Source organism: Sminthopsis crassicaudata, chromosome 2 (genome assembly GCF_048593235.1).
Source record: "Sminthopsis crassicaudata isolate SCR6 chromosome 2, ASM4859323v1, whole genome shotgun sequence".
NCBI lineage: Eukaryota > Metazoa > Chordata > Mammalia > Dasyuromorphia > Dasyuridae > Sminthopsis > Sminthopsis crassicaudata.
Genome location: NC_133618.1, coordinates 43,510,323 through 43,531,541, shown reverse-complemented (window position 1 = coordinate 43,531,541; position 21,219 = coordinate 43,510,323). Strand labels below are relative to the sequence as shown.

The 21,219-nt window shown below is 36.1% G+C and overlaps 1 protein-coding gene across 3 annotated transcripts in view; it reads left to right on the top strand.

The window, feature by feature from the left end:
- Positions 1-21,219, top strand: part of PHLPP2 (PH domain and leucine rich repeat protein phosphatase 2) — a 103,608-nt gene that overhangs the window by 61,945 nt on the left and 20,444 nt on the right. For all 3 annotated transcript variants that reach the window (XM_074286049.1, XM_074286048.1, XM_074286050.1), the window contains 9 exons: positions 6,264-6,410; positions 7,075-7,305; positions 12,474-12,676; positions 13,976-14,036; positions 15,861-15,956; positions 16,437-16,592; positions 17,890-18,090; positions 19,991-20,153; positions 20,405-20,535. In XM_074286049.1, coding sequence (XP_074142150.1) covers positions 6,264-6,410; positions 7,075-7,305; positions 12,474-12,676; positions 13,976-14,036; positions 15,861-15,956; positions 16,437-16,592; positions 17,890-18,090; positions 19,991-20,153; positions 20,405-20,535 — 1,389 coding nt within the window. The remainder of the gene's footprint in view (positions 1-6,263; positions 6,411-7,074; positions 7,306-12,473; positions 12,677-13,975; positions 14,037-15,860; positions 15,957-16,436; positions 16,593-17,889; positions 18,091-19,990; positions 20,154-20,404; positions 20,536-21,219) is intronic.

Below are 21,219 nucleotides of genomic sequence, written 5' to 3'. Positions count from 1 at the left end.
ATAATGGAGAAAGGAAAAATAACAATTTTCAAATTCTATGTACCAAGCAATTCAGCATTGAAAGCCAGAAGATAGTGCTACAAGGTGAAATAGATAAAGGTATGACAGGGAATTTGAATTATCCCAGTATCAAAATATGATTAGAGAAATAACAGAAAAGTCAGATTTTAGCTGCTTGTTCAGTAATTTAATAAATACATGAGGAAAACTGTTTGGTTTGTGTGTCTGTTTAAGAACACATGGAACATTTTTTAAAAAATGAATTGTGCACTGTCATAAAGATCGGCCTAAATTCAGAAAGTCAGCAGTTACTGTAGGCCATGTTTTCCAACCGTAATGCAACAAAATTAAAGTAACATGAAGAAGTATAAAAATGATTAGGGGCTAAGAAAACTAAGAGGAAAGCTCATCTTCCTAAATTCAAATTTGACCTCAGATACTTGGTAGCGATGTGACTCTGGGCAAGTCACTTAAACCTCTTTGATCTGTTTCCTCAGCTGTACAGTGAACTAGAGAAGAAAATGTCAAACTACTCCAGCATCTCTGCCAAGAAAACTTCAAATGGGGTCACAGAGAATTGGACATTACTGAAATGCCTGAAAAAAAAAACAAACCAAAAAACCTTTAAATAGACTGATCTCAGGAAAAAATTACAAGTCATCAAAGAATTGCCTGGAAATAAAACCATCAAATCAGATATATTCACAACAGAACTCTTTTCACACCTCCAAGAATAAACAAAACCTATGCTGCATAATTTTTTCAATAGCATAGAGGAACGTGTAATAATTAGTAAATATAGTATTTTTCATGCTGACAAAGATAATACTAAAAAATTTAGTAACAAATTTTCCTATGTATATCTGTGCAAAATACCAAGTAAATAGACAGAATAGTAAAACATTAAGAAAATATGAGTTATCAGTGCCACAGTATAGAAAAAACTTTGGTTTGTATTGGATCTCTTTTTCCTTTCTCAATCCTTTGTTCATATTAAGATTCTGCAAGTTTCTGGTAGGGTACCTGAAATTGCTTTGAATAGACATGATTTCTTTTTCCCTTTTTTTAAAAATTCATCCTTTATGAGTGATGGACTAAGGAAGAATTGGGCTCTTAAGATTTAAAGCTTATAATTTGATAAGAAAAAAGAAAATATGAGTTATAAATTTGCTTCTTAAAACAGATTTGGCTGTAACTCATAGATTTTGATGTAACATTCTTAAAAACTTGTAAATAGTTATTGTATTTTGTTTCTTTTTTTAAAATAAAATATTTTCAACTAATAAAAATTTTCTTTCTGTGCCATCATCATATTAGCCTAATAATGAGACAAAACAAAGCCAAGAAAACTCAAAATCCAAGTAATTATGTCTATAGATGCAGAGAAAAAACAAACCTTCCTGATTAAAAAAAATCTACTTTTTATAATTAAAATCATGAAGAAGCATAAGATTTTTCTTCACCACAATAAAAAGTGCCTAAGCCAATAGCTATCATATTATGCAGTGGAGGAGCATTAAAAGCATTCTGTAAAGTGAGTGTGAATATTGTATAACTATTATCACGGCTTTTATTTGACAAGTATTAGAAATTTTAGCAATCATGATGAGAAAAAAAATTAAATTGAATTTTAACTTTGGGAATTTAATTCAAAATAACATTACTTATGGCTATTGTGTCTCAAAAATCCAACCACTTCCACAAAAATGAATAGGCTCAATAAGCAAGTTTGCCAATTTCAGATTATAAAATGAACTCACAAATATCATCTGTAGTTTCACTTGACAATAATAGGCAAGAAAATATTTTTAAAACTTTACAGTGAGCAGAACTATAAAATAGGTTGGAAGTACTTTGCCTAGGAAATCTCAGGACCCTTGTAAGAATTGCTCTAAATCAATGAGTTAGAGAAGAGGACTTTAAAAACTAGAAGAATGTTGAATAGAGATGGATAAATCAGATTAATATAGAAAAAATAGCAGCGCTCCCCCAAGTAACATATATATTTAATGTGAAATCAAGCAAAACACTGGGGGACTTCTTTATAGAAATGAACAAGATTGTGGTGAAATTTATATGGCAAAACAAGTAAACAAGAAAATCAAGAGTCACCTTGAGAAGGGGAGAAAACCAATGATGACCTTGAAGTTCCATCATTTTGATTATAACAGCTTTATTAATTTGTTTTAAATTATTTGAAACTGTGGGGAAAATGAAAGAACTCAACAGAACAGAATATCTATACCAGACTATGCAGATAATAAATAATTATTATTATTTAACAGATTAACTTTTTTTTTTAATAGCTTTTTATTGACAAAACATATGTATGGGTATTTTTCAACACTGATCCTTGCAAAACCTTCTGTTTCAACTTTTTCCCTCCTTCCTTCCACCCCCTCCTCTAGATGGCAGGTAGTCCCATGTTAAATATGTTAAATATATATATGTGTATTCATATATTTATATATGTATATATATGTATGCATATGTATATATATTCATATTTATATAGTTATCTTGCTACACAAGAAAAATTGGATTTAGAAAGAAGGTAAAAACAACCTGGGAAGAAAAACAAAAATGCAAGTAAACAATAACAGAAAGAGTGTAAATGCTATGTTGTGGTCCATACTCATTTCCCAGTGTTTTTTTCACTGGGAATAGCAATTTCTGTTCATTATTTATCAATTGGAACTGATTTGGATTCTCTCATTGTTGAAGAGAGCCACTTCCACCAGAGTTGATCCTCATATAGTATTGTTGTTTCTGTGTATAATGATCTCCTGGTTCTGCTCATTTCACTTAGCTTCAGTTCATGTAAGTCTCTCCAGGCCTCTTTGTATTCATCCTGCTGATTGTTTCTTATAGAACAATAATATTCCATAACATTCATATACCACAATTTACCCAACCATTCTCCAATTGATGGACATCCATTCATTTTACAATTTCTAGCCATAACAAAAAGGGCTGCCACAACATTTTTGCACATGTTGGTCCCTTTCCCTTCTTTAAGATCTCTTTGGAATATAAACGCAGTAATAACACTGCTGGGTCAAAGATTATGCACAGTTTGACAACTTTTTGAGCAGAGTTCCAAATTGCTCTTCAGAATGGTTGGATCTGTTTACAACTCCACCAACAATGTATCAGTGTCCCAGGTTCCCCATATCTCTTCCAATATTCATCACTCTCTTTTCCTGTTATCCTAGCCAATCTGAGAGGTGTGTAGTGGTATCTCAGAGTTGTCTTAAACAAATTTACTTCTAAAATTGCTTAGAGTGGTCTGGAACTCATTTAGACTCACATACTATGCCTTGGCGAATTTTTTCTAGAATAACAGAAACATAAAAAAATGTTAAAAAGATGGAAGTAAATGGAATAAAGTCTTTATTATAGCTATTAAGGGATATTTCTTGGGGACAAGATACATGTATGGTTAATGAAATTTAAAAATGTATATAGTAAAACTTAATATTGAGGAAAAATGTTTACCTCATGTATGGTAGGTAAAATCTAAACATCTAAAATCTATGGATCTGCAGAATGAGTGACATTATCAGACACGAAATATGAACCTTTGCTTTGCTTGTTATATTGTTAACAGTTTTTTTTTAAAGTTCTTATGCCTACATGAGAGGTGGGAGGGTAAGAGGGATAGGGATTGGGTAATAATGAAAATAAGAGAAGGACACAAGAACAGAGGACAGGCAGCACAGTGCTGAAAGCTACAGGTGTATCTTATTACATAGATACTTTAAAAGGAAAGCTAATTTATGTAAAAGATTTAACAATTTTATGTATATGCCCCTTTCTATTACCCAATATATGTCCAGGTGTCCCGTCTGTATGTTCAGAATAAAAATTTAAAAAATGAAATATATAAGAAACTGTTAAAAACTATATGGGTAATTCTCTTTCCTCAGTGGAAACTGAGGTCTGAAGATATCAGAGTATTAGCAATTATTTGAAAAATGCTTAATACCACCAATGATCAAAGGAGACAAAAAACAACTCTTGAGGGACCACCTCATCTATCATGTTGTCAATAACAATTAAAAGGTAGTATGTCATTGTTGCTGAGGCTATAGAGGACAGATCTATGGATTATTTACTGATAGAATTTTAGGCTTGTAGAATCTTTTTTGGGAGAGAATTATGGAAGCACATAGTTAAAGTTAAAATAATAATCATATGAAGAGAGCCACCTACACCCAGAGAGGGTACTGTGGGAAATGAATGTGGATAACAACATAACACTCTCACTCTTTTTGTTATTGTTTGCTTGCATTTTGTTACTCATTTACTTTCTTTTTTTTTTTTTAATCTGATTTTTCTTGTGCAGCAAGAGAATTGTATGAATAGGTTTATACATACTGGATTTAACATATATTTTAACATGTTTAACATATGTTGGATTGCTTGCCACCTGGGGAAGGAAGTGAGGGGAAGGAGGAGAAAATCTGAAACACAAGACTGTGCAAGGGTCAATGTTGTCAAATTATTCATGCATATGTTTTGAAAATAAAAAGCTTTAAAATTAATAAAAAAATTTAAAAATATCTTTTTTTCTAGTAATTTTACTTGTGAGAATATACCTTAACAGTATTATTAAAAAGAAAAAGATGAGAACTCTTCAAAGATATTTATAGCATTATGTGTAATCATAAACAGTGAGCACAAACTACATTTTAAATAATAAAGAGTATAGTTAAGTCTTCTATTTACATATGTGGTATTGCAATGCAATTAAAACCAGTAAGTGTGAGGAAGATAGTACAATAGAAAGACCTTCATAAAACCGTGTGATATGAAAAAAGAATCAGAATTATGGGGTACTTATGGTGACTATAAAGAAGAAAAGGGAATGGAAGTGAAGTCTAGCACATAGTAGGTGCTTAATAAATATTTAGTATCTGACTGACTTATGAGATCATGATGAGAATAATTGAAAAATTGGAATGATAATTTATACATTGCCCTTAATTTCAGTAGTGACTAAGCATGTTGCGTTATATTGCTGTTGTTAACCTGTTAATGAAACTTTTTTTTTTTAAAAGACCTGTGAAGTTAAAAAAACAAAACAAAAAAAACGAAGGGAGTTATCTAGCTGAGGCCATAGGTATAGAATTCAAGAAAAATGGAAGTGGAAATCTGAAGTAAAATCCTAGGAGTTCAAGTCTAGAAGTAGACCAGGTATATCACTATTACTAAGGAAAGACCTTGGGATCTTTATATATGTAATCATCCAGACAGCTTTCCCATTGAAATCAAACAGGAATAATAATAATAGCTACTACTTATCTGTCTAGTGCTTTAAGGTTTACAAAGTACTCTACACAGATTACCTTTTTATCCTCATAACAACCCTTTCTGGAGACTATTATCCCCATTTTATAGATGAAGGAACTGAGGTAGATATTAAGGAACTTGCCTAGGATTACCCAGTTTAGAATCTGATTTTTCATTTGAACTGAGATCTTCCTGAGTGCAAGCTCAGCTACTGTCCAAAGAAATTAACCTGAAGATAACAGATTCCTTTGGCCATGAATTTAGCTGGGGCTTCAACATAAATTTATTGGTCCACATTAAACAAAAATAAGGCTCTTTCTCTCCCCTCCTCTTTTGGTTTTGTTTTTATGATGATTCTTGGCTGAAAGAAATCTGTAAGCCTTGGTATTAAATAAGAGCTTTTGAGTTTACCACAGTTAGATGACAGCAGATCGTTTGGCAATATCAAAAACCAAGTAAAATGACTAAGTCAAATCCCAATTTATCTTGAAGGTTTCTGTGATCTGACCAATTGGTAGTTGATTTCAATTAATATTTAATTTCAGCAAAATTCCTCCAGTTCAGCATTTGCTTCTAGAATTTGCTCTGTGGTGTTGTGAGGTTTTTATGGCAGACCTTCTTGATATAAGACAGTTGTACATCTCCTCAAATGGAAAATAGGAGATTTTAAGCTCATGGAAATGGAGTTGGAATTCTGTTTCACAGTCATTCTTGGACTAGGAAAGGAAGCATTTGTAAAATGGAGGTGATAATAGCATCTGCTTCCCAAGGTTGTAAGGCTCAAATGGGATAATGTATGTAAAGTTGTTTTGTTTTGTTTTGTTTTGTTTTTTACCAACCTTGAAGTATATTACAAAAAAGCTAGTTTTTATTGTTGTGACTAACAGCAGCAAGAAGAGGAAGAAAGGTGAAAGAAACAAACTTTTAGGACTGGAGTCAAAAGGTGAAATTTTTTTTCCCTTCTTCAGGTTTTCTCAACTGAAGGGCTTGAATTTGTCTCACAACAAGCTTGGGCTATTCCCCATTTTACTTTGTGAGATTTCTACTCTAACAGAACTCAACCTTTCCTGTAATGGATTTCACGAGTTGCCTGTTCAGATTGGCAATCTACTTAAGTGAGTATCTGACCTGACAGACCCCAAAACTGCTTGGGAGTTATGAGTTGCTGGCTTCGCTGCTTAATACCTTATGTTGGGAAAATTACACCTGTCCTGAAATTGAAAGAGCCTTCTAAAAAGGGAGGGAGTTGGCCCAGGTCACTATTGAGGGTTCTTGGATTTTAGATGTGGGATCCTTTCATTCTCCTTTTTGCCTCGTGGTTTAGAAAACCAACCTAGAGGTTTGAAATGAAAACAGAAAGAAAAAAAAAAGAATGTTGCAAAAATGCAAGTCAATAAAGTGCTTTGAAAGTAACTTTGTGTTGGTTATTCGTATGAACAAATTACTTGGTTTTATTAGAAAATAAATCAAATTAGTATTAGGGGTTCTCATCTAGTGTCCAACATCAAGTATCAATTTCAGTCACCAAAATTCTAATTGTACATAATATTGACTGAACTCTGTGATAGCTTTAACAGTTCATAATTTGACATTTTTGCTGCTAGGTAATTTTTTAGGTCTCTGCAAAGATGGATATTTAGGAGGTGGTTGTTTTGTTGGAATTCATTATTCCTTGTCCACATGGTCCTAGAGTTAGAAATCATTGCTTCCAGATTTGCTCATTTTGAAAAATTCTTTGCTAGCTGAGTTTTTCTCCCCCCTTAAATTTATTTCACACAGTCTACAGACTCTCTGTCTTGATGGCAACTCCCTCACTGCTTTACCTGAAGAACTGGGAAATTTGCAGCAGCTTTCCACTCTTGGACTTTCTTTCAACAATTTTAGCCAAATTCCTGAGGCTTGTGTGAAGCTCACCATGCTAGAGAAACTGTCTATGGCAGGAAACCAACTAGAAGTCTTGAATCTTGGAATTTTGAACAGAATGAAGCATATCAAACATGTTGATTTAAGGTAAGAGTGCTCTTTCTATGTCCCTTCTCTGATATGTCTCTAAAAGAACTGTTTATATGGGGTTTCATCTGTTACTTCTGAGATTATTGCATTAAGGTTCAGAACAGTCTAAGAGGAATTAATTTTGTTTTAAAGATAAAATAATGCCTCATCAGGCATCATTGTACAGTGTTCAAAATAAGTGACTTTTCCAAATTAGTTAAGCTTATCTTTTAAGCATTTTACATGTTATTTTCTGAAACTATCTTTCCCTCCTCCTTTATCTAGCATGCCATCTTTTATAGCAAACAAAAAGAGATGGAGGGGAAAACAGTTATCAAAACCAACCCAGCTTTTTTCTAATGATGTATTCAATATTCTACTTCGGTAGTTCCCCTTCTCAACAAAGAACAGAGTGCAAAACCTTATAATGATGTGATGTTTGGTCCCAGTTGTTGGTTCTTTTCATTTATATCAATTATAGTCTTCACTCTTTATCATTTCATCAGTCTTCCATACTTTTCAGAAATCTTCATATGCACTTTTTTTTTTTACTGTCAGTAATATGCTATATAACATTCATGTCTCAGTCCATTCAGCTATTCCCCAACCAATGGCATCCTCTTTGTTTTTAGCTCTTTGCTACAAAAAAACACTACTTTTGAGTTTTTTCTGTTAGGATTACTAAGTGAGAACTGAGGTTGTCTGGATAGTTACAAGGTGAGAACTCAGGTTGACTTGATAGAGGGGGCAAGCTCATTGGCTGGGGTGGTTCTTCCCAGAAGCCCTTGCATTATCCCACGCCCATTCTCTGGGAGGATAAAAAGAGACAGCAATGGGCGCAGAGGGCAGATCGGCCTGAAGAAGGATAAGAGTTGGAGGAGATTCAGAGCCAGGATTCAAGAGAGAGACTCTGAATTGCATCAGGCTTGACGGAGCTCTCTGCAGGAAGGGAAGTCACTTCTTTGGACAAGAGTTAACAGCAACTGCCTGGAGACAATGGTTCATTACAGGAAGAAGAATCTGTCTGAAAGATTTGAGTAGACACAGCAGATCTCTTACCAGAGAGCGATCCGGCAGCTTCTGGAGACCACAGCTCGCTACATTTGGCGTCCACACGTGGGGCAAGGACTTTTGCTTATCCTGACAAGAGGAGCTAGACCAGACCTTCGCAATTTGGCGCCCGAACAGGGACAGACACAGTCCTGATTCCAGTGGAAAAGCTTCTGATCTAGATCTCAGTCTCTCTGACCCAGAACCGTGAGTAACGAGGAAACTTTGTTAAAGATTAAGTGAGCGTGCTAATAGATAAATAAGGAACTTAACTTGTTAAGGGCTAAACCAGGAATCTCTTATAGCTGAAATGGGGCAGATGTTAGCTATATTCAATCCCTGGACCTCAGCCGACTCAACCTCAGCCCCAGACGCAACCTCAGCTCCATTCAGGAGTGGTACTATAGAGAGTATAATCAACATAATTGAGGAGCAGAGTTTACTTGTAACCTGGGTACAGATTGCTAAACTCTTGGCTGCATTAAGACGCACATCCCCTTGGTTCTTAGAGGAAGAAAAGATAGATGTAGATAAATGGAAGCTAGTGGGATATGAAATGAAAGAATTTCAAGCAAAAAATGGGCCTCGTTCAATTTCTGCAGAAGTATTTTATATCTACAACATAGTTCAATTAGCCTTAAACTATCAAGCAAGTTGTAGGAGAAGGAAAAGTTCTAAAAATGAACAGAGGAGGAAGTGTGAGGAAAAAAGGAAAGATCAAGATCTTTCCCTAGAGCAAGAGGATTTAAATGAGGAATTATGGTATGATTCTCTTGAAGAAGCTTCAACCCTGCCTAGAGAACAGATTATTGACAGGCCCACATCAACCCCACCTTCAGAGATGGAGGAAGAAAGAGGGGAAGAGGCAGAAACACAAACAGAATTGCCTGTGAAGCAGCCTAAGCCTATGACAAGATTAGAAAAAGCATTGGTTAAAGCTAAGAGAGAAGGACAGGATATAAGTGATTTTATACATGCATATCCTGTGATTGAAGAGATTGATTCTGTAGGTAAAAAAAGGAGAAGATATGCACCTTTAGATTTGAATAAAATTAAGGATTTGAAAAAAGGTTGTACCCTTTATGGGGCTACATCAGCTTATGTCAAAATGTTACTAGATGGTTTGTCTTATGAAGTCCTAACCCCGAATGATTGGAAATCCATAGCAAGGACATGTCTGGAACCTGGAGAAAATTTATTATGGCTTGCGGAATTTCATGAATTATGTAAAATTCAAGTCAGATGCAATTTGGAAATAGGAGTTAACACACAATTCACTTTTGAGCACTTAGCTGGTGAAGGTCAGTATGGAGAGAATTCGGAACAGATTCATTATACCATGACAATATATGAACAAATTGCTAAGGCTGCAATAAAAGCTTGGGGTGTCCTTCCTGGACAGAAAGATCATGGAGAGGCTTTCACTAAAATACAGCAAGGTCCCAATGAACCTTTTGCAGATTTTGTGGGACGTTTGCAAACTGCTGTCAAAAGAACTATTGGAGAAAATTCAGCTACAGAAATAATGACCAGACATCTGGCTAAGGAAAATGCCAATGAGATTTGCAAAAGAATTATATGGGGATTAGACAAAGATGCTCCTTTAGAGGAGATCATAAGACGCTGTGCTACAGTGGGAACAAATGCTTTTTACACCCGAACAATGATGAATGTGGAAAGACAGGGTCCCTCCTGGCAAGGGCCTTCTAGAGAAACTCGGCGATGTTTTCAATGTGGAAAAATTGGACATCTAAGAGCTCAGTGTAGATTTGGAGATACAGTGAAAAGACAGGGTGAGAGAAGACCTAAAACCCCATGTCCAAAATGCAACAGAGGATTCCATTGGGCATCAGAGTGTAGAATAATTCAGGGAAATGGGATGAGGGGCCCAGGTTCAGGGCCCCAGGCAAAAAAGACTTGGGGCATGATGGCAGCTGATGTTACACCTAAAGAGCCTTTAGAAGGCCAGGACTCTGATTTAATCAATCAGCAGAGAAGCAATCACATGGCAGAAAGGGATTACCTGATAAGTCAGTCAAAAGGCAATCAGATTGCAAAAATGGATTACACTTGGGGAGAATACAGGCCTTTTAAACCAACAGGGCTGTGCCCAGTGCAAACAACTCCAATGTAATTGTAAGATGATGAGAAGAGATTTAGAAAGCGGTTAACTGCCTGGGAGAGAGGGTTTGCTTGTATTTCTTCAGCAGGAGAAGGAATCAGATGGGTGCCAACGAGTCATATTCACCTTGTCCATCAGAGAGAGACAGAAAAAGAGAAAGACCTCAAAATAAAGGAGAAGATCTAAGAAACATCTGACACTGAAAGAGCATGGATAATAAGAAGACTGTTAAAGAACTTTAAAAACCAGCAGGAATCATTGGACTTCCTCACACAAAATGAGAATAATGGACAATGGACTTAGGGACATTTATAAATTTTCAATTTATGATTATGATTATGTTATATACTTCTAGCATGTGTTATGTTACTATGTTACTATGTGCTTATGTAATTTATGTAATTATCTGTAATACTTCCCATATTGATGGATTTATGTTTCAAGGTCATTTATGTAATTATCTGTAATACTTCTCATATTGATGGATTTATGTTTCAAGGTCATGATTGTCCTATGTTCTAAATCAAAAGAAAGGGGGAGATGTTAGGATTACTAAGTGAGAACTGAGGTTGTCTGGATAGTTACAAGGTGAGAACTCAGGTTGACTTGATAGAGGGGGCAAGCTCATTGGCTGGGGTGGTTCTTCCCAGAAGCCCTTGCATTATCCCACGCCCATTCTCTGGGAGAATAAAAGAGAGGACTCTCAGAGAAAGAAGAAGACTCTCTGCATTACATCAGGCCTGACGGGGCTCTCTGCAGGAAGGGAAGACAAGCTGTACAGCTTTTTACTATGCTCCTAGCTTCCTCTCTTGTGATTCCAAATTGTAAACGTAAAGCTCGAGCAGCCTGATGATATTTAGAATGAGATTCTTGTGCTTCCTGAAATAAAGGACTACTAGCTAACATGGTTAGAAGGCTATCTGCCTTTGAATTTCCATCAAAAATGGGACCTGGAAGTCCACTATGTGAGTGGACATGCAAGATATAAATCTTGCCTGGATGTTTTCTCACTTGCTCTTGAAGTTCCTTAAAGAGCTGATAAATATTGGAGGCTGCAAATTTTATTTGGGCTGTGGCAATTCTTTGTACTACACCTACTGAATAGGCTGAATCAGTAATTATATTTACGTCTCCTGGGTAATAAGTGAGAGCTAGCATGATAGCAAATAATTCATTCTGTTGAGTGGATTGAAAAGGAGTCCTATATATATCCTATATCCTATATAGAGGATATTTCTTTTAACCTTTTACCTTCTTGGGGTAAATACTTAACGGAGGGGTCTTTGGGTCAAAGCACGTGGACATTTTGGTTACTTTCTAAGCATAGTTCCATCAACAGCTTTTTAGTGTCAATTTTAATTATTTTTGTGGAAATATTTCTGTAATGTGTTACATACTTCTCTGGAATACATTTAAGTAACATGATTTTACCTTTCTTGATGACTCATCCTTATTATTAAAACACTACTATGCATGTTTTTTATAAAAAGGGAGAAAAAGTAAGAAATCATTCACTGTTTTCGACCTTGTGGACTTGCCATATATAAATGGCTTTCTTTTCCATCGCCACGTTTGCTTTGAATATTCCATGTGCAAAAGTGCTCAGAAGTAGAATTTTTAAAAAGACACTGTCTGACTCTATTGCAAGGGAATATGATCATGGCCTTTACCTTGCTTAATTTGGAATGGAACATGTTCTGTTGCAGAAATAAAAAGAAAAACCCATCTTTATTCACAGATAAGCATACTCTTTATTTTGCTCTTTATTTAACTTGTATATGTGTTTCCAAGTTTGAGTTGTCTCAGATTACAAATTATTAGAGGAAAGGGACCAGCTTTTTTTTTTTTTTTTTTTTTTTTTTTTTGGTTCTTTATCTAGTATAAAAGTAAATTAGGCATTTAAATGCTATTTGGTTGTTAGGTAGAAGAAAAGGCACATTGTACTTTTTGAGTTATTAACATTTTGGTTTCTTTAGTAGAATTTAATTCCAATGACTTGTTGATCAATGTTTAGGTTGAATAGTTTGAAGAGAACTATTATTGACAACCTGGAGGGAAATAAACATGTTACCCACATGGATCTGCGGGATAACCAGCTCACTGACCTGGATCTGAGTTCGCTGGGAAGCCTACAGCAGCTGCACTGTGAACGGAATCAGCTGAGGGACCTGACCCTCAGTGGCTTCACTCTTCGGGCCCTCTGTGCCAATGCCAACAGTAAATGTGCCATTTCTCTTTCACTTGCCTATTCTGTGTAAACTCTGGGAAGAAAATTGCTCCTTTCTGACTGGGTCTTGTGTTGAGAATGGCTTTGTGAGAATCTGTCATTCAACAAGGATTCATTAAACACTTACTCTCTGCTAGGGACCATGTGAAGCCCTGGGGGTAATGGCAAAACATCTCTGTCCTTAAAGAGCCCACATTGTAGCAGGGAAGTCAGACATATCTGCACCATTAAATGGGAGGATGATGGGGAAGCTTCTAGCTTTAGGAAGGAAGAAAAGTCTTCTTGCAGAATCTCTGGTTTTAGTGGAAACTTGAGGAAAGACAGGAGAACAGTGGTGGGAAGGTGGGAGCCACTGCCAATTGGGGGATAGGAGCCCTGTTGTCAGACCTAGGCAGCTCAGAGAAAGGAGCTTGAGGGAGGGAGAATAAAGACCAATCAGAAGGCTGGGTCAGGGCCATGGGAGGGGAGAGGAGATGGACAGGGCTAGCTGCAAAAGTGCACATCGGGGATGGCCGGGAAGGAAGGATTGAGTCCATAGCAGCGGGGAAACAGAATGGGAATGGGCAGTCAGTGGGATAGTATGTGTCCCTTTTCCCTGGCAATCTTTAAAGATAGCTTAACCCTATATGGTGCACACAATAAGAAGTGCTTGACAAAAAAGATGGTCTCGGGATTGTACTAAACTCCCTTGCTGCCACAGTTCTGGAAAGCCTTTGTTTTTATGTTTCTGGACTACTTGCTTAGCAGCATCATTTTTTTTTTTTTTTAAACTAGATAGAATTAGAATCAAGTTTTTAGCAGGGAAAAAGGATTTCATTTTGAATGTTGATTTCTTTTTTCTGTGCATATTAAATTTTCAGATCTTTTCTAATTAGCAGAGGTGGTGGTATAGCAAACCAATTTTTACCTTAAACATATCTTTGTGGGAACTTAAGAACTTTGATTTAGATGGTGTAGACTTAAGTTCTCTTTAAAACCAACACTTGAGACTCCTTGGACCATTTGGTGAAGCTTATGAACTTTTTCTCAGAAATCTGTTTTTAAATGCATAAAATAAATTATATGTGATTGCAAAGGAAATGATAATAATGAAATAAATGAGATCCCCGCCCCCTACACACACACACACACACACACACACACACACACACACACACACACACACACACACACACACACACACATGCTGGCTTTGACCTATGTGCTCAGGATTCCTTTCCCTGGTTCTACTGTTCCCTTCACTTTGTTCTGCCTCAGCTTCCTAATGTTTCTGTTTTCTTTTTGATTAGTGCTGACTACGGTGAATGTTTATCCAGTGCCTAGTCTGCTCACTTCCTTAGAACTCTCCAGGTGAGTGTGTGTCCCAGGGATGGAGGAGATGGTTCTGTAATTTAGGGGAATGAAAACTCCTGAACTCCTTCAGACAACAGATCTGCAGACACACAGCAATGTGTAGTGCCCTGGGGGCTGGAATTCTCTCTCAACCTGTTTCTGCTCCTTTGCTTCAGAGTATCTGTATTGAGGAAAGAGCCAGGAGACAACAGTTCTTTTAAGTCATAGACTATTATACTTTTGCTAGAACTCAGGGATTATTTTGAGATTAAAAAAATCCATTTTCCCTCTGTGACAGTTTTATCCTTTACCTATTGAGTGTTAGAGTTATTTGCATTGGGAGAGGCATTTATTAGAATGGGGGGGAGCTTTGGGTTTAAAAATTTTTTTGTATTTGTTTTATTTTGGTTTTTCAGTTCCTTCCCCAGACTCCATCTCATCTGCAGTGCGAAACCCTGAATTGTCTGGAGATAGTAGAGGTCAAGGATAATATGAGTAATACATAATTAGTGTCCTGCTAAGTTAGTGTCATATAAGTTATTGTCCTCCCCTCATTTTATAGATGAAGGCATTGAGGTCCACAGAGGTGAAGTCACACAGATAGTAAGTAATGGAGCAGGAATTGAAGCCTCTAAATCTAGTTACCTTTCTCAAACCCCATGTTGCCTCTGCCTTCTGACCAAAAACTCAACTGAGTCAGTCATGGAGTGAGAATAAGAAGTCACCCTCATCTCTCTTTCTGAGAACATTCTTAAGTCATTGAGAGAGTATTACACTTTTGGGTGTTTTGTTTATTGTGTGTCTTTTAGAATACAGTGAGTTTATCTACTAGATCAGTGTCACTCTTGGTCTGAAGAGGCTCCCCTTTGGAGGGGGCAGCTGGATGGCACAGTGGACAGAGAGTGGTCCTGAAGTCGGGAAGAACCGAGTTCAAATGTAGCCTTAGACACTTGACACTTAATAGCTATGTGACTCCAGGCAAGTCACTTAACCCTGATTGCCTTGCCAGAAAACACAAAGTCCTTGGAGGCTGAAAGATTGATGTCAGGTCACATGGTGTAGTGATAAACTCCAAATCTTTGGGTTCCTCTTAACTGAGCAACAGAGAACAAAAGTAACTAGTATTCTGATATCCTCCTTTTCTGTGATCAAGATCATTTTGTGGTCCATTTCTTCCTTTATCTAGTAACAAAATGGTTTTCATTTATACACTTTATTTTTGAGGGCAACAATTACATGTACTTTCAAGTAACATCACATTAGAAATACAGTAGGCAAACTATTAGGTGAGTAAATAAGCCTTTCACAAAATAATTTATACATGTATTTGTTACAGACAGACAGATTTGAACCTAGGTACTCCTGACTTCAGGGCTAGTGCTCTATCTATTGCACCACCTAACTGCCCCCCAGAATATTTCTATAAGGGAGATGTACATCCTCCATTTGCAAATGGAAAGACTAAGGCTCCATGATTAAAAGTCCATCTTTCTCTTAAGAGCAATTATAATTAACATTTTGAATATTAAAAAATATTATTTATTACTGTCCTTTAAAAATCTGTGATTTTCTTGATATAAGTACTCTTTGTATCAGCACAAATAACAATTCCTGATTGAATATGTCCGTTCTTCTGGTAATGAGCCTTTCTAGGCCGGGCTGTAGATGAGACAGTTTCATCCCTCATCCTACTAAAAACAGCCAAAGTTTGTGGTTTGTGAACATATTTGGAAAACCCAAGGTTCATCTTCAAGCTATGATAAGGTATGTGAGTAGGACTGCAGTAGCTTTCCATTTCTATTAGTTGTTATGAATGATGCCTTTTTAATTGTGTTTTCCCAGGAATCAATTAGAGTATGTTCCCGACTGGATTTGTGAATCTAAGAAACTTGAGGTGTTGGATATGAGTTACAATCTTCTAACAGAGATTCCCATTAGGTACATTTTTATTTATTTATTTATTTATTCGTTTTTCTTTACAACCAACCATCTTTTCCCAGATTTGTGGTCCTCTCCAAGTATTCTTCGGAGCAGTGTTTTTAAAATAAAGCAAACTGTTAAGTTTCAACTGCATATTTGAAGCTATTTAAAACTTTCTGAAGTTTCTTTTTAGACTTAGAATCCAGAGTGATGTTGTAGAAAATACGATGTATCTTATGTTGCCTATTTTCATTAATTCCCTTCTCCCTAAAGTCATATTTTTCTTCTGGTGATTGATTGGCAAGGCATTAGAGATACTCTTTTTTGGCTAGTGCACTTTTCCTAATTTATATTATCTAATAAATCATATCCTGTTCTTTCCCTGATTTTATGAAATAAATATTTGGGACAAATCCAGTATTGTATATACTTCTTTATAAGGCACAGCAAGAAACACTAAGTTTCTTATTTGTTCTTTTGGGCTTTCTCTTCTTCTAGGATTCTGAGTAGTCTCAGTCTTAGGAAGCTGATGGTGGGATACAATCATATACAAAGCCTTCCAGTCCTTGTGGAACACATTCCTCTTGAGGTCTTGGATCTGCAGCATAATTTACTCACCAGGCTTCCAGAAACTCTCTTCTCTAAGGCCTTAAAGTAAGTACCACAAACGGTTTTTGGTAGGGAACAAAATCTTTGATAAGCAAACTGTATTTGTCCTGCATCGATGGTGAAAGATGTGTTTGTTTCTTATAAGTGACCTTTGGAACTATTAGAGATTATGAGTCTATTTGCGTGACTCTCTTCCTTGTTTCAGAGGCTTTATTGCCAGTTGTAATATGTTACAATGTTTTTATGAGGTAGTAGTCCACATCCTGGGTGAGGATAGGGAACTCAGAACCAGTTTCTTGTGACCCTTTGGATCTTATGCTGAATTGTCATTACAGGGAATGAGCATGGTTGTGGTCTTTCAAAGAAAAGGGAAGGAAGAGCAGTGCTGATGCTGTTACCTTTGAAAGTACCTGCCCAAAACTTGGATATTGTGATGTGAAGAGCTGGTAGAGGAGGTCCCAAAAAAGCTATTGGTCCCTGAGATAGAATTTTATGGACTGGATCATTCTTCTCCCCCTTTTAAGGGACAGAAGTTGGTAAAAAGGACAGTAAGATCCTAGGAGCCATTAGCAACCTAAGTTACCTGAAGGGTGGCAGTCTCATTTTAGAAATGGAAAGACTAATGCCAGCCAAGAGAGATTGACTTAGGCGAAGGCCATAGGAGAAGGAGCGTCTAACTTGTTCATGTACTTAGAACATATTCCTTTAAATGTGAACCTTAAAAAACCTTAAAAAAAAAGTTAAATTTTCTTAGGAAAACATAAGAAGTCTTATCATAGGGATATATCTTTTAATAAATATTTCTACTAAAATAAAATACTTTTTTTTCATTCATGAAACCTTTATTTTATATAATATATGATTGGTTTAAAAAAATGGATGAAATGATAGTTGATTTAGAAGTGAGAAAGCAATGGTATGTCTGGCAAGCAGTCTTTTGTGAAGGGAGTAATGAAAACAACGATCTTAAATACCACTGATGGAAACCAGATTACCAGAGAAAAAAGTATAGACAAAGAATAGGAAGGTAAGTCAAATGCTCCTCTGAGAGTATGTTGTTGTTCATTTGTAATTGTATCCAACTCTTTGTGATCCCATTTGGGGTTTTCTTGGCAAAGACCCTGGAGAGTTTTGCCATTTCCTTCTCCAGCTCATTTTACAGATGAGGAAACTGAGGTAAATGGGGTAACGTGACTTGCCTAGAGTCACACAATTAGTGAGTGTTTGAGGCTGCATTTGATCTTAGGAATTTGAGTTTTCTCCCATTTTTAAGGCTAGAGGTCCACTCAGTGATAATAGTTAAATGATTATTCTCCTTGATGATTTTTTATTTCTCCATTAGTCTCAGGTACCTGAATGCCTCTGCAAACAGTCTAGAGTCTCTGCCATCTGCTTGTTCTGGGGAAGAGAGTCTGAGTATGCTGCAGCTACTCTATCTGACCAATAATCAGCTGACAGACCAATGTATCCCTGTCCTGGTAGGACACCCACATCTCCGAATCTTACATCTTGCAAACAACCAACTACAAACATTCCCAGCAAGGTGAATACATACAATGCTGCTTTTAGTTTGTGGAGGCAATATAAATATTATATTTTGCAGATTGGCCAGTGGCTGTCTTCCTGTGTGTTAAGAGTTTAAAATTTATGCTGAGATTCTTGTCTTTATTTTGAATTTTCCAGCTGGTCAATAACAGTGGGATTAAAAACATTAATATTTAGGGAGAAATTTTATGATATTTGTTTAATTCCTTGGCACCCCATTCCTTTGGTTCTTAGAATGCTGAGAATACTGAACTTTTAAAGGTTTAAATTAATTAAAGTTCTTTTAATTTAAGTTAATTTAATGAATTAAATTGTTTTACAAACTACTTGGTATTTATTCATTGTTATGTTCATTATCAATAGGAGAATCTTTTTAAAATTTTTTTGAATATTTTCTTATGTTTTTCCTGTCATTTGACTTATTAGAAATATTTTTGTTGTCTTATGGAGATCATTTACTTCTATTTTGTCCATTCTTTGGGGGAACTGTTATTCTGTTTGGGATCTAATTGCTTCCAAAACTGAAAGAGTTTTTTGATTATAAGATTACTTTGGGCTCTGATATAGTCCAATATTATAATGGTATAAGAATTAATTTTGTCATATTTGTTGTTGTTTGTGAGGCAGTTGAGGTTAAGTGATTTGAGTGGAGTTATACAGCTAATAAGTGTTAAATATCTGAGGCTGGATTTGAACTTAGGTCCTCCTGACTCTAGAGCTGGTGTTCTGTCCACTGTGCCAACCAGCTGCCCTTCTGTCATTCTTGTTAAGTAAATGTTTTCCAGAAAGAAGGAAAAGAATTAGTTATAGAAGAAAGGGGGATACCTTTGTAGTGATGAAGCAAAATTTTTCTGATACTTCTAAATTGATTTAAGAAGTCTAAGTATGTTTTAATGTAGATTTAAACTGGTGGTGAATACATGCTGACATTAAAAAGAAGTTATTGAAAGAGTGTTGGCCTTGAGCTTTTATAATCTGAGTTCAAATTTCATCACGGCCATTAATCCTGGACAGGTCATTCAGCTTCTCTGAGTCCCTCAGTTCTTCATCTATAAAATAAGGTTGGTTAGATTGGGGCTTCTTAAACTTTTTTCTACTTATAACCACTTTTTGCTGGTGAAATTTTTATATGACCTCAGATATATATATAGTTACTGATATCAAATTTTACTGATATCAAGCAATAATTTCAGTTACCTCCACATTAAATTGTGAGACCTCATATGGGATTGTGACCCACAGTTTAAGAAAATGGGGCTTATTGCACTCACATTGCATTTTAAACCTTAAATGTTTAAAAATTTGGCAAAAGAAAATTTAAGAATATTACATGATCAAGGCAGTAAAGTTAATCAACTACATTTAAGGGACTGAATTTAATTGATGTTGGGGATGCTGAGACAATAAAGCAGTCCCTGCCTTCAGTGCTTATGTCCTATCAGAACAAACATTCTGTACTTAGATAAATAAACTCAAGGTCAGGATGAGAGTGCTGGCAGCTGTAAGGAATTAGGAAAGGTAACTAAGGATGCTGAGAGGCAGAGATGAGAAGAACATATATTCCAGCTAAAGAGGATGGCATGTGCAAAGACAGGTAGATGCCCTGTAGGTGAAACAACCAATTGGTTAGTTTGATGGGAAAGCTGGAACCAATCTGGGAAGGGACCTTAAATACCAGATAAAGGAGGGTGTTTTTTTTTTTGTTGTTGTTTTTTTTTTTTTTTAACATTAGAGACAGTAATTGCACAAGAGATTATCATGATCACATAGAGGCCTTAAAAACTTTCCTTTGGCATATATGTGGAGAATGAATTAGAGGGAAGCAATGAGATCAGAGTGATGAAAGCCATACACAAAAGGTGCTACACAAAAATTGTATGTTATTGTTTCATCTTCAGCAAATTGAACAAGTTGGAGCAACTTGAGGAGCTGAACCTGAGTGGCAACAAACTAAAGACAATTCCTACAACCATTGCAAATTGTAAACACCTTCATACACTTGTTGCACATTCCAACATTATCAGCATATTTCCAGAGATCCTGCATTTGCCTCAGATTCAGGTATTTACATGGGAATGAAGGATATCTTTTGGAAGTAAAGGTGATTGATCTTGATGACTCCCCAGGTGTGGATGTGGGCTGGTTTTCCTTCCATTTGGAAAAGGATTCTAGTAGGATAGAGTGGGAGTTTTGGTTAGAGAAGCAATTATTTAATATGCTTGGCACACAGAATAGGGGATCATGAGTATTTGGGAATGAAAGTTTTGCATGCCCTGATGTAGTCTCTTTTTGTGTTTTTCTGTCCCTGTCAGTTTGTAGATTTAAGCTGTAATGACTTGACAGAAATTCTGATTCCTGAGGCTTTGCCTCCTACCCTACAGGACCTTGACCTAACTGGAAATACAAATCTGGTTCTGGAACATAAGACATTGGATATCTTCAGGTAACATATTTTTATAGATTCTGAAGTTGAAATCACATTTCACCTTAATCCTGCCAATCTCAAATTTTTTAAAGGCTTATATAAACCTTGTTCCCCCAGAGGCTGTGTACTAAGTAAAATTGATACCATTTTTATTATGTCCCTTCCTGACAAAGACCTAATGCTGGTGACTAGATCATTTCATTAGATCAGAGCATCATAGCCACCACAGCATCACCACCTGAATATTCTATAACACATTTTTGTATTCATCAAGTCTGCTTAATGGAGTTAGACTTGTAATGGACAACAGACATCATTTGGTCCACTCTCTTAATTTTATTGATGAGGAAAAGTTAAATGACTTTCCCAGAGTCACACAGATTATGAAAAGGAGAATGTCTATATCATGCTTTCTTCTCTCATTGTGCTGTTTAATTAGAGATGGAGGACCCAACTTGGATGGAAAGAGTAAATATGTCACATGTTTTACAGGTACACTTGTTAGGTTTACAAAGTGCTAACTCAGGTTGTCTAAACAATTCTCTAGCTCAGAGTTCACACCTTTAAAAGGAGTTTACACATTTAGACTTCTGAAAAGGAGTTTACACTTTTAAAGAAAAGAAGTGAGTTCATTGGTTGAAGGAGTTCCCACAAGCCCATTCTCTGCAAGGATAAAAGAAGGCAATATTGAGTCTGTAGAGT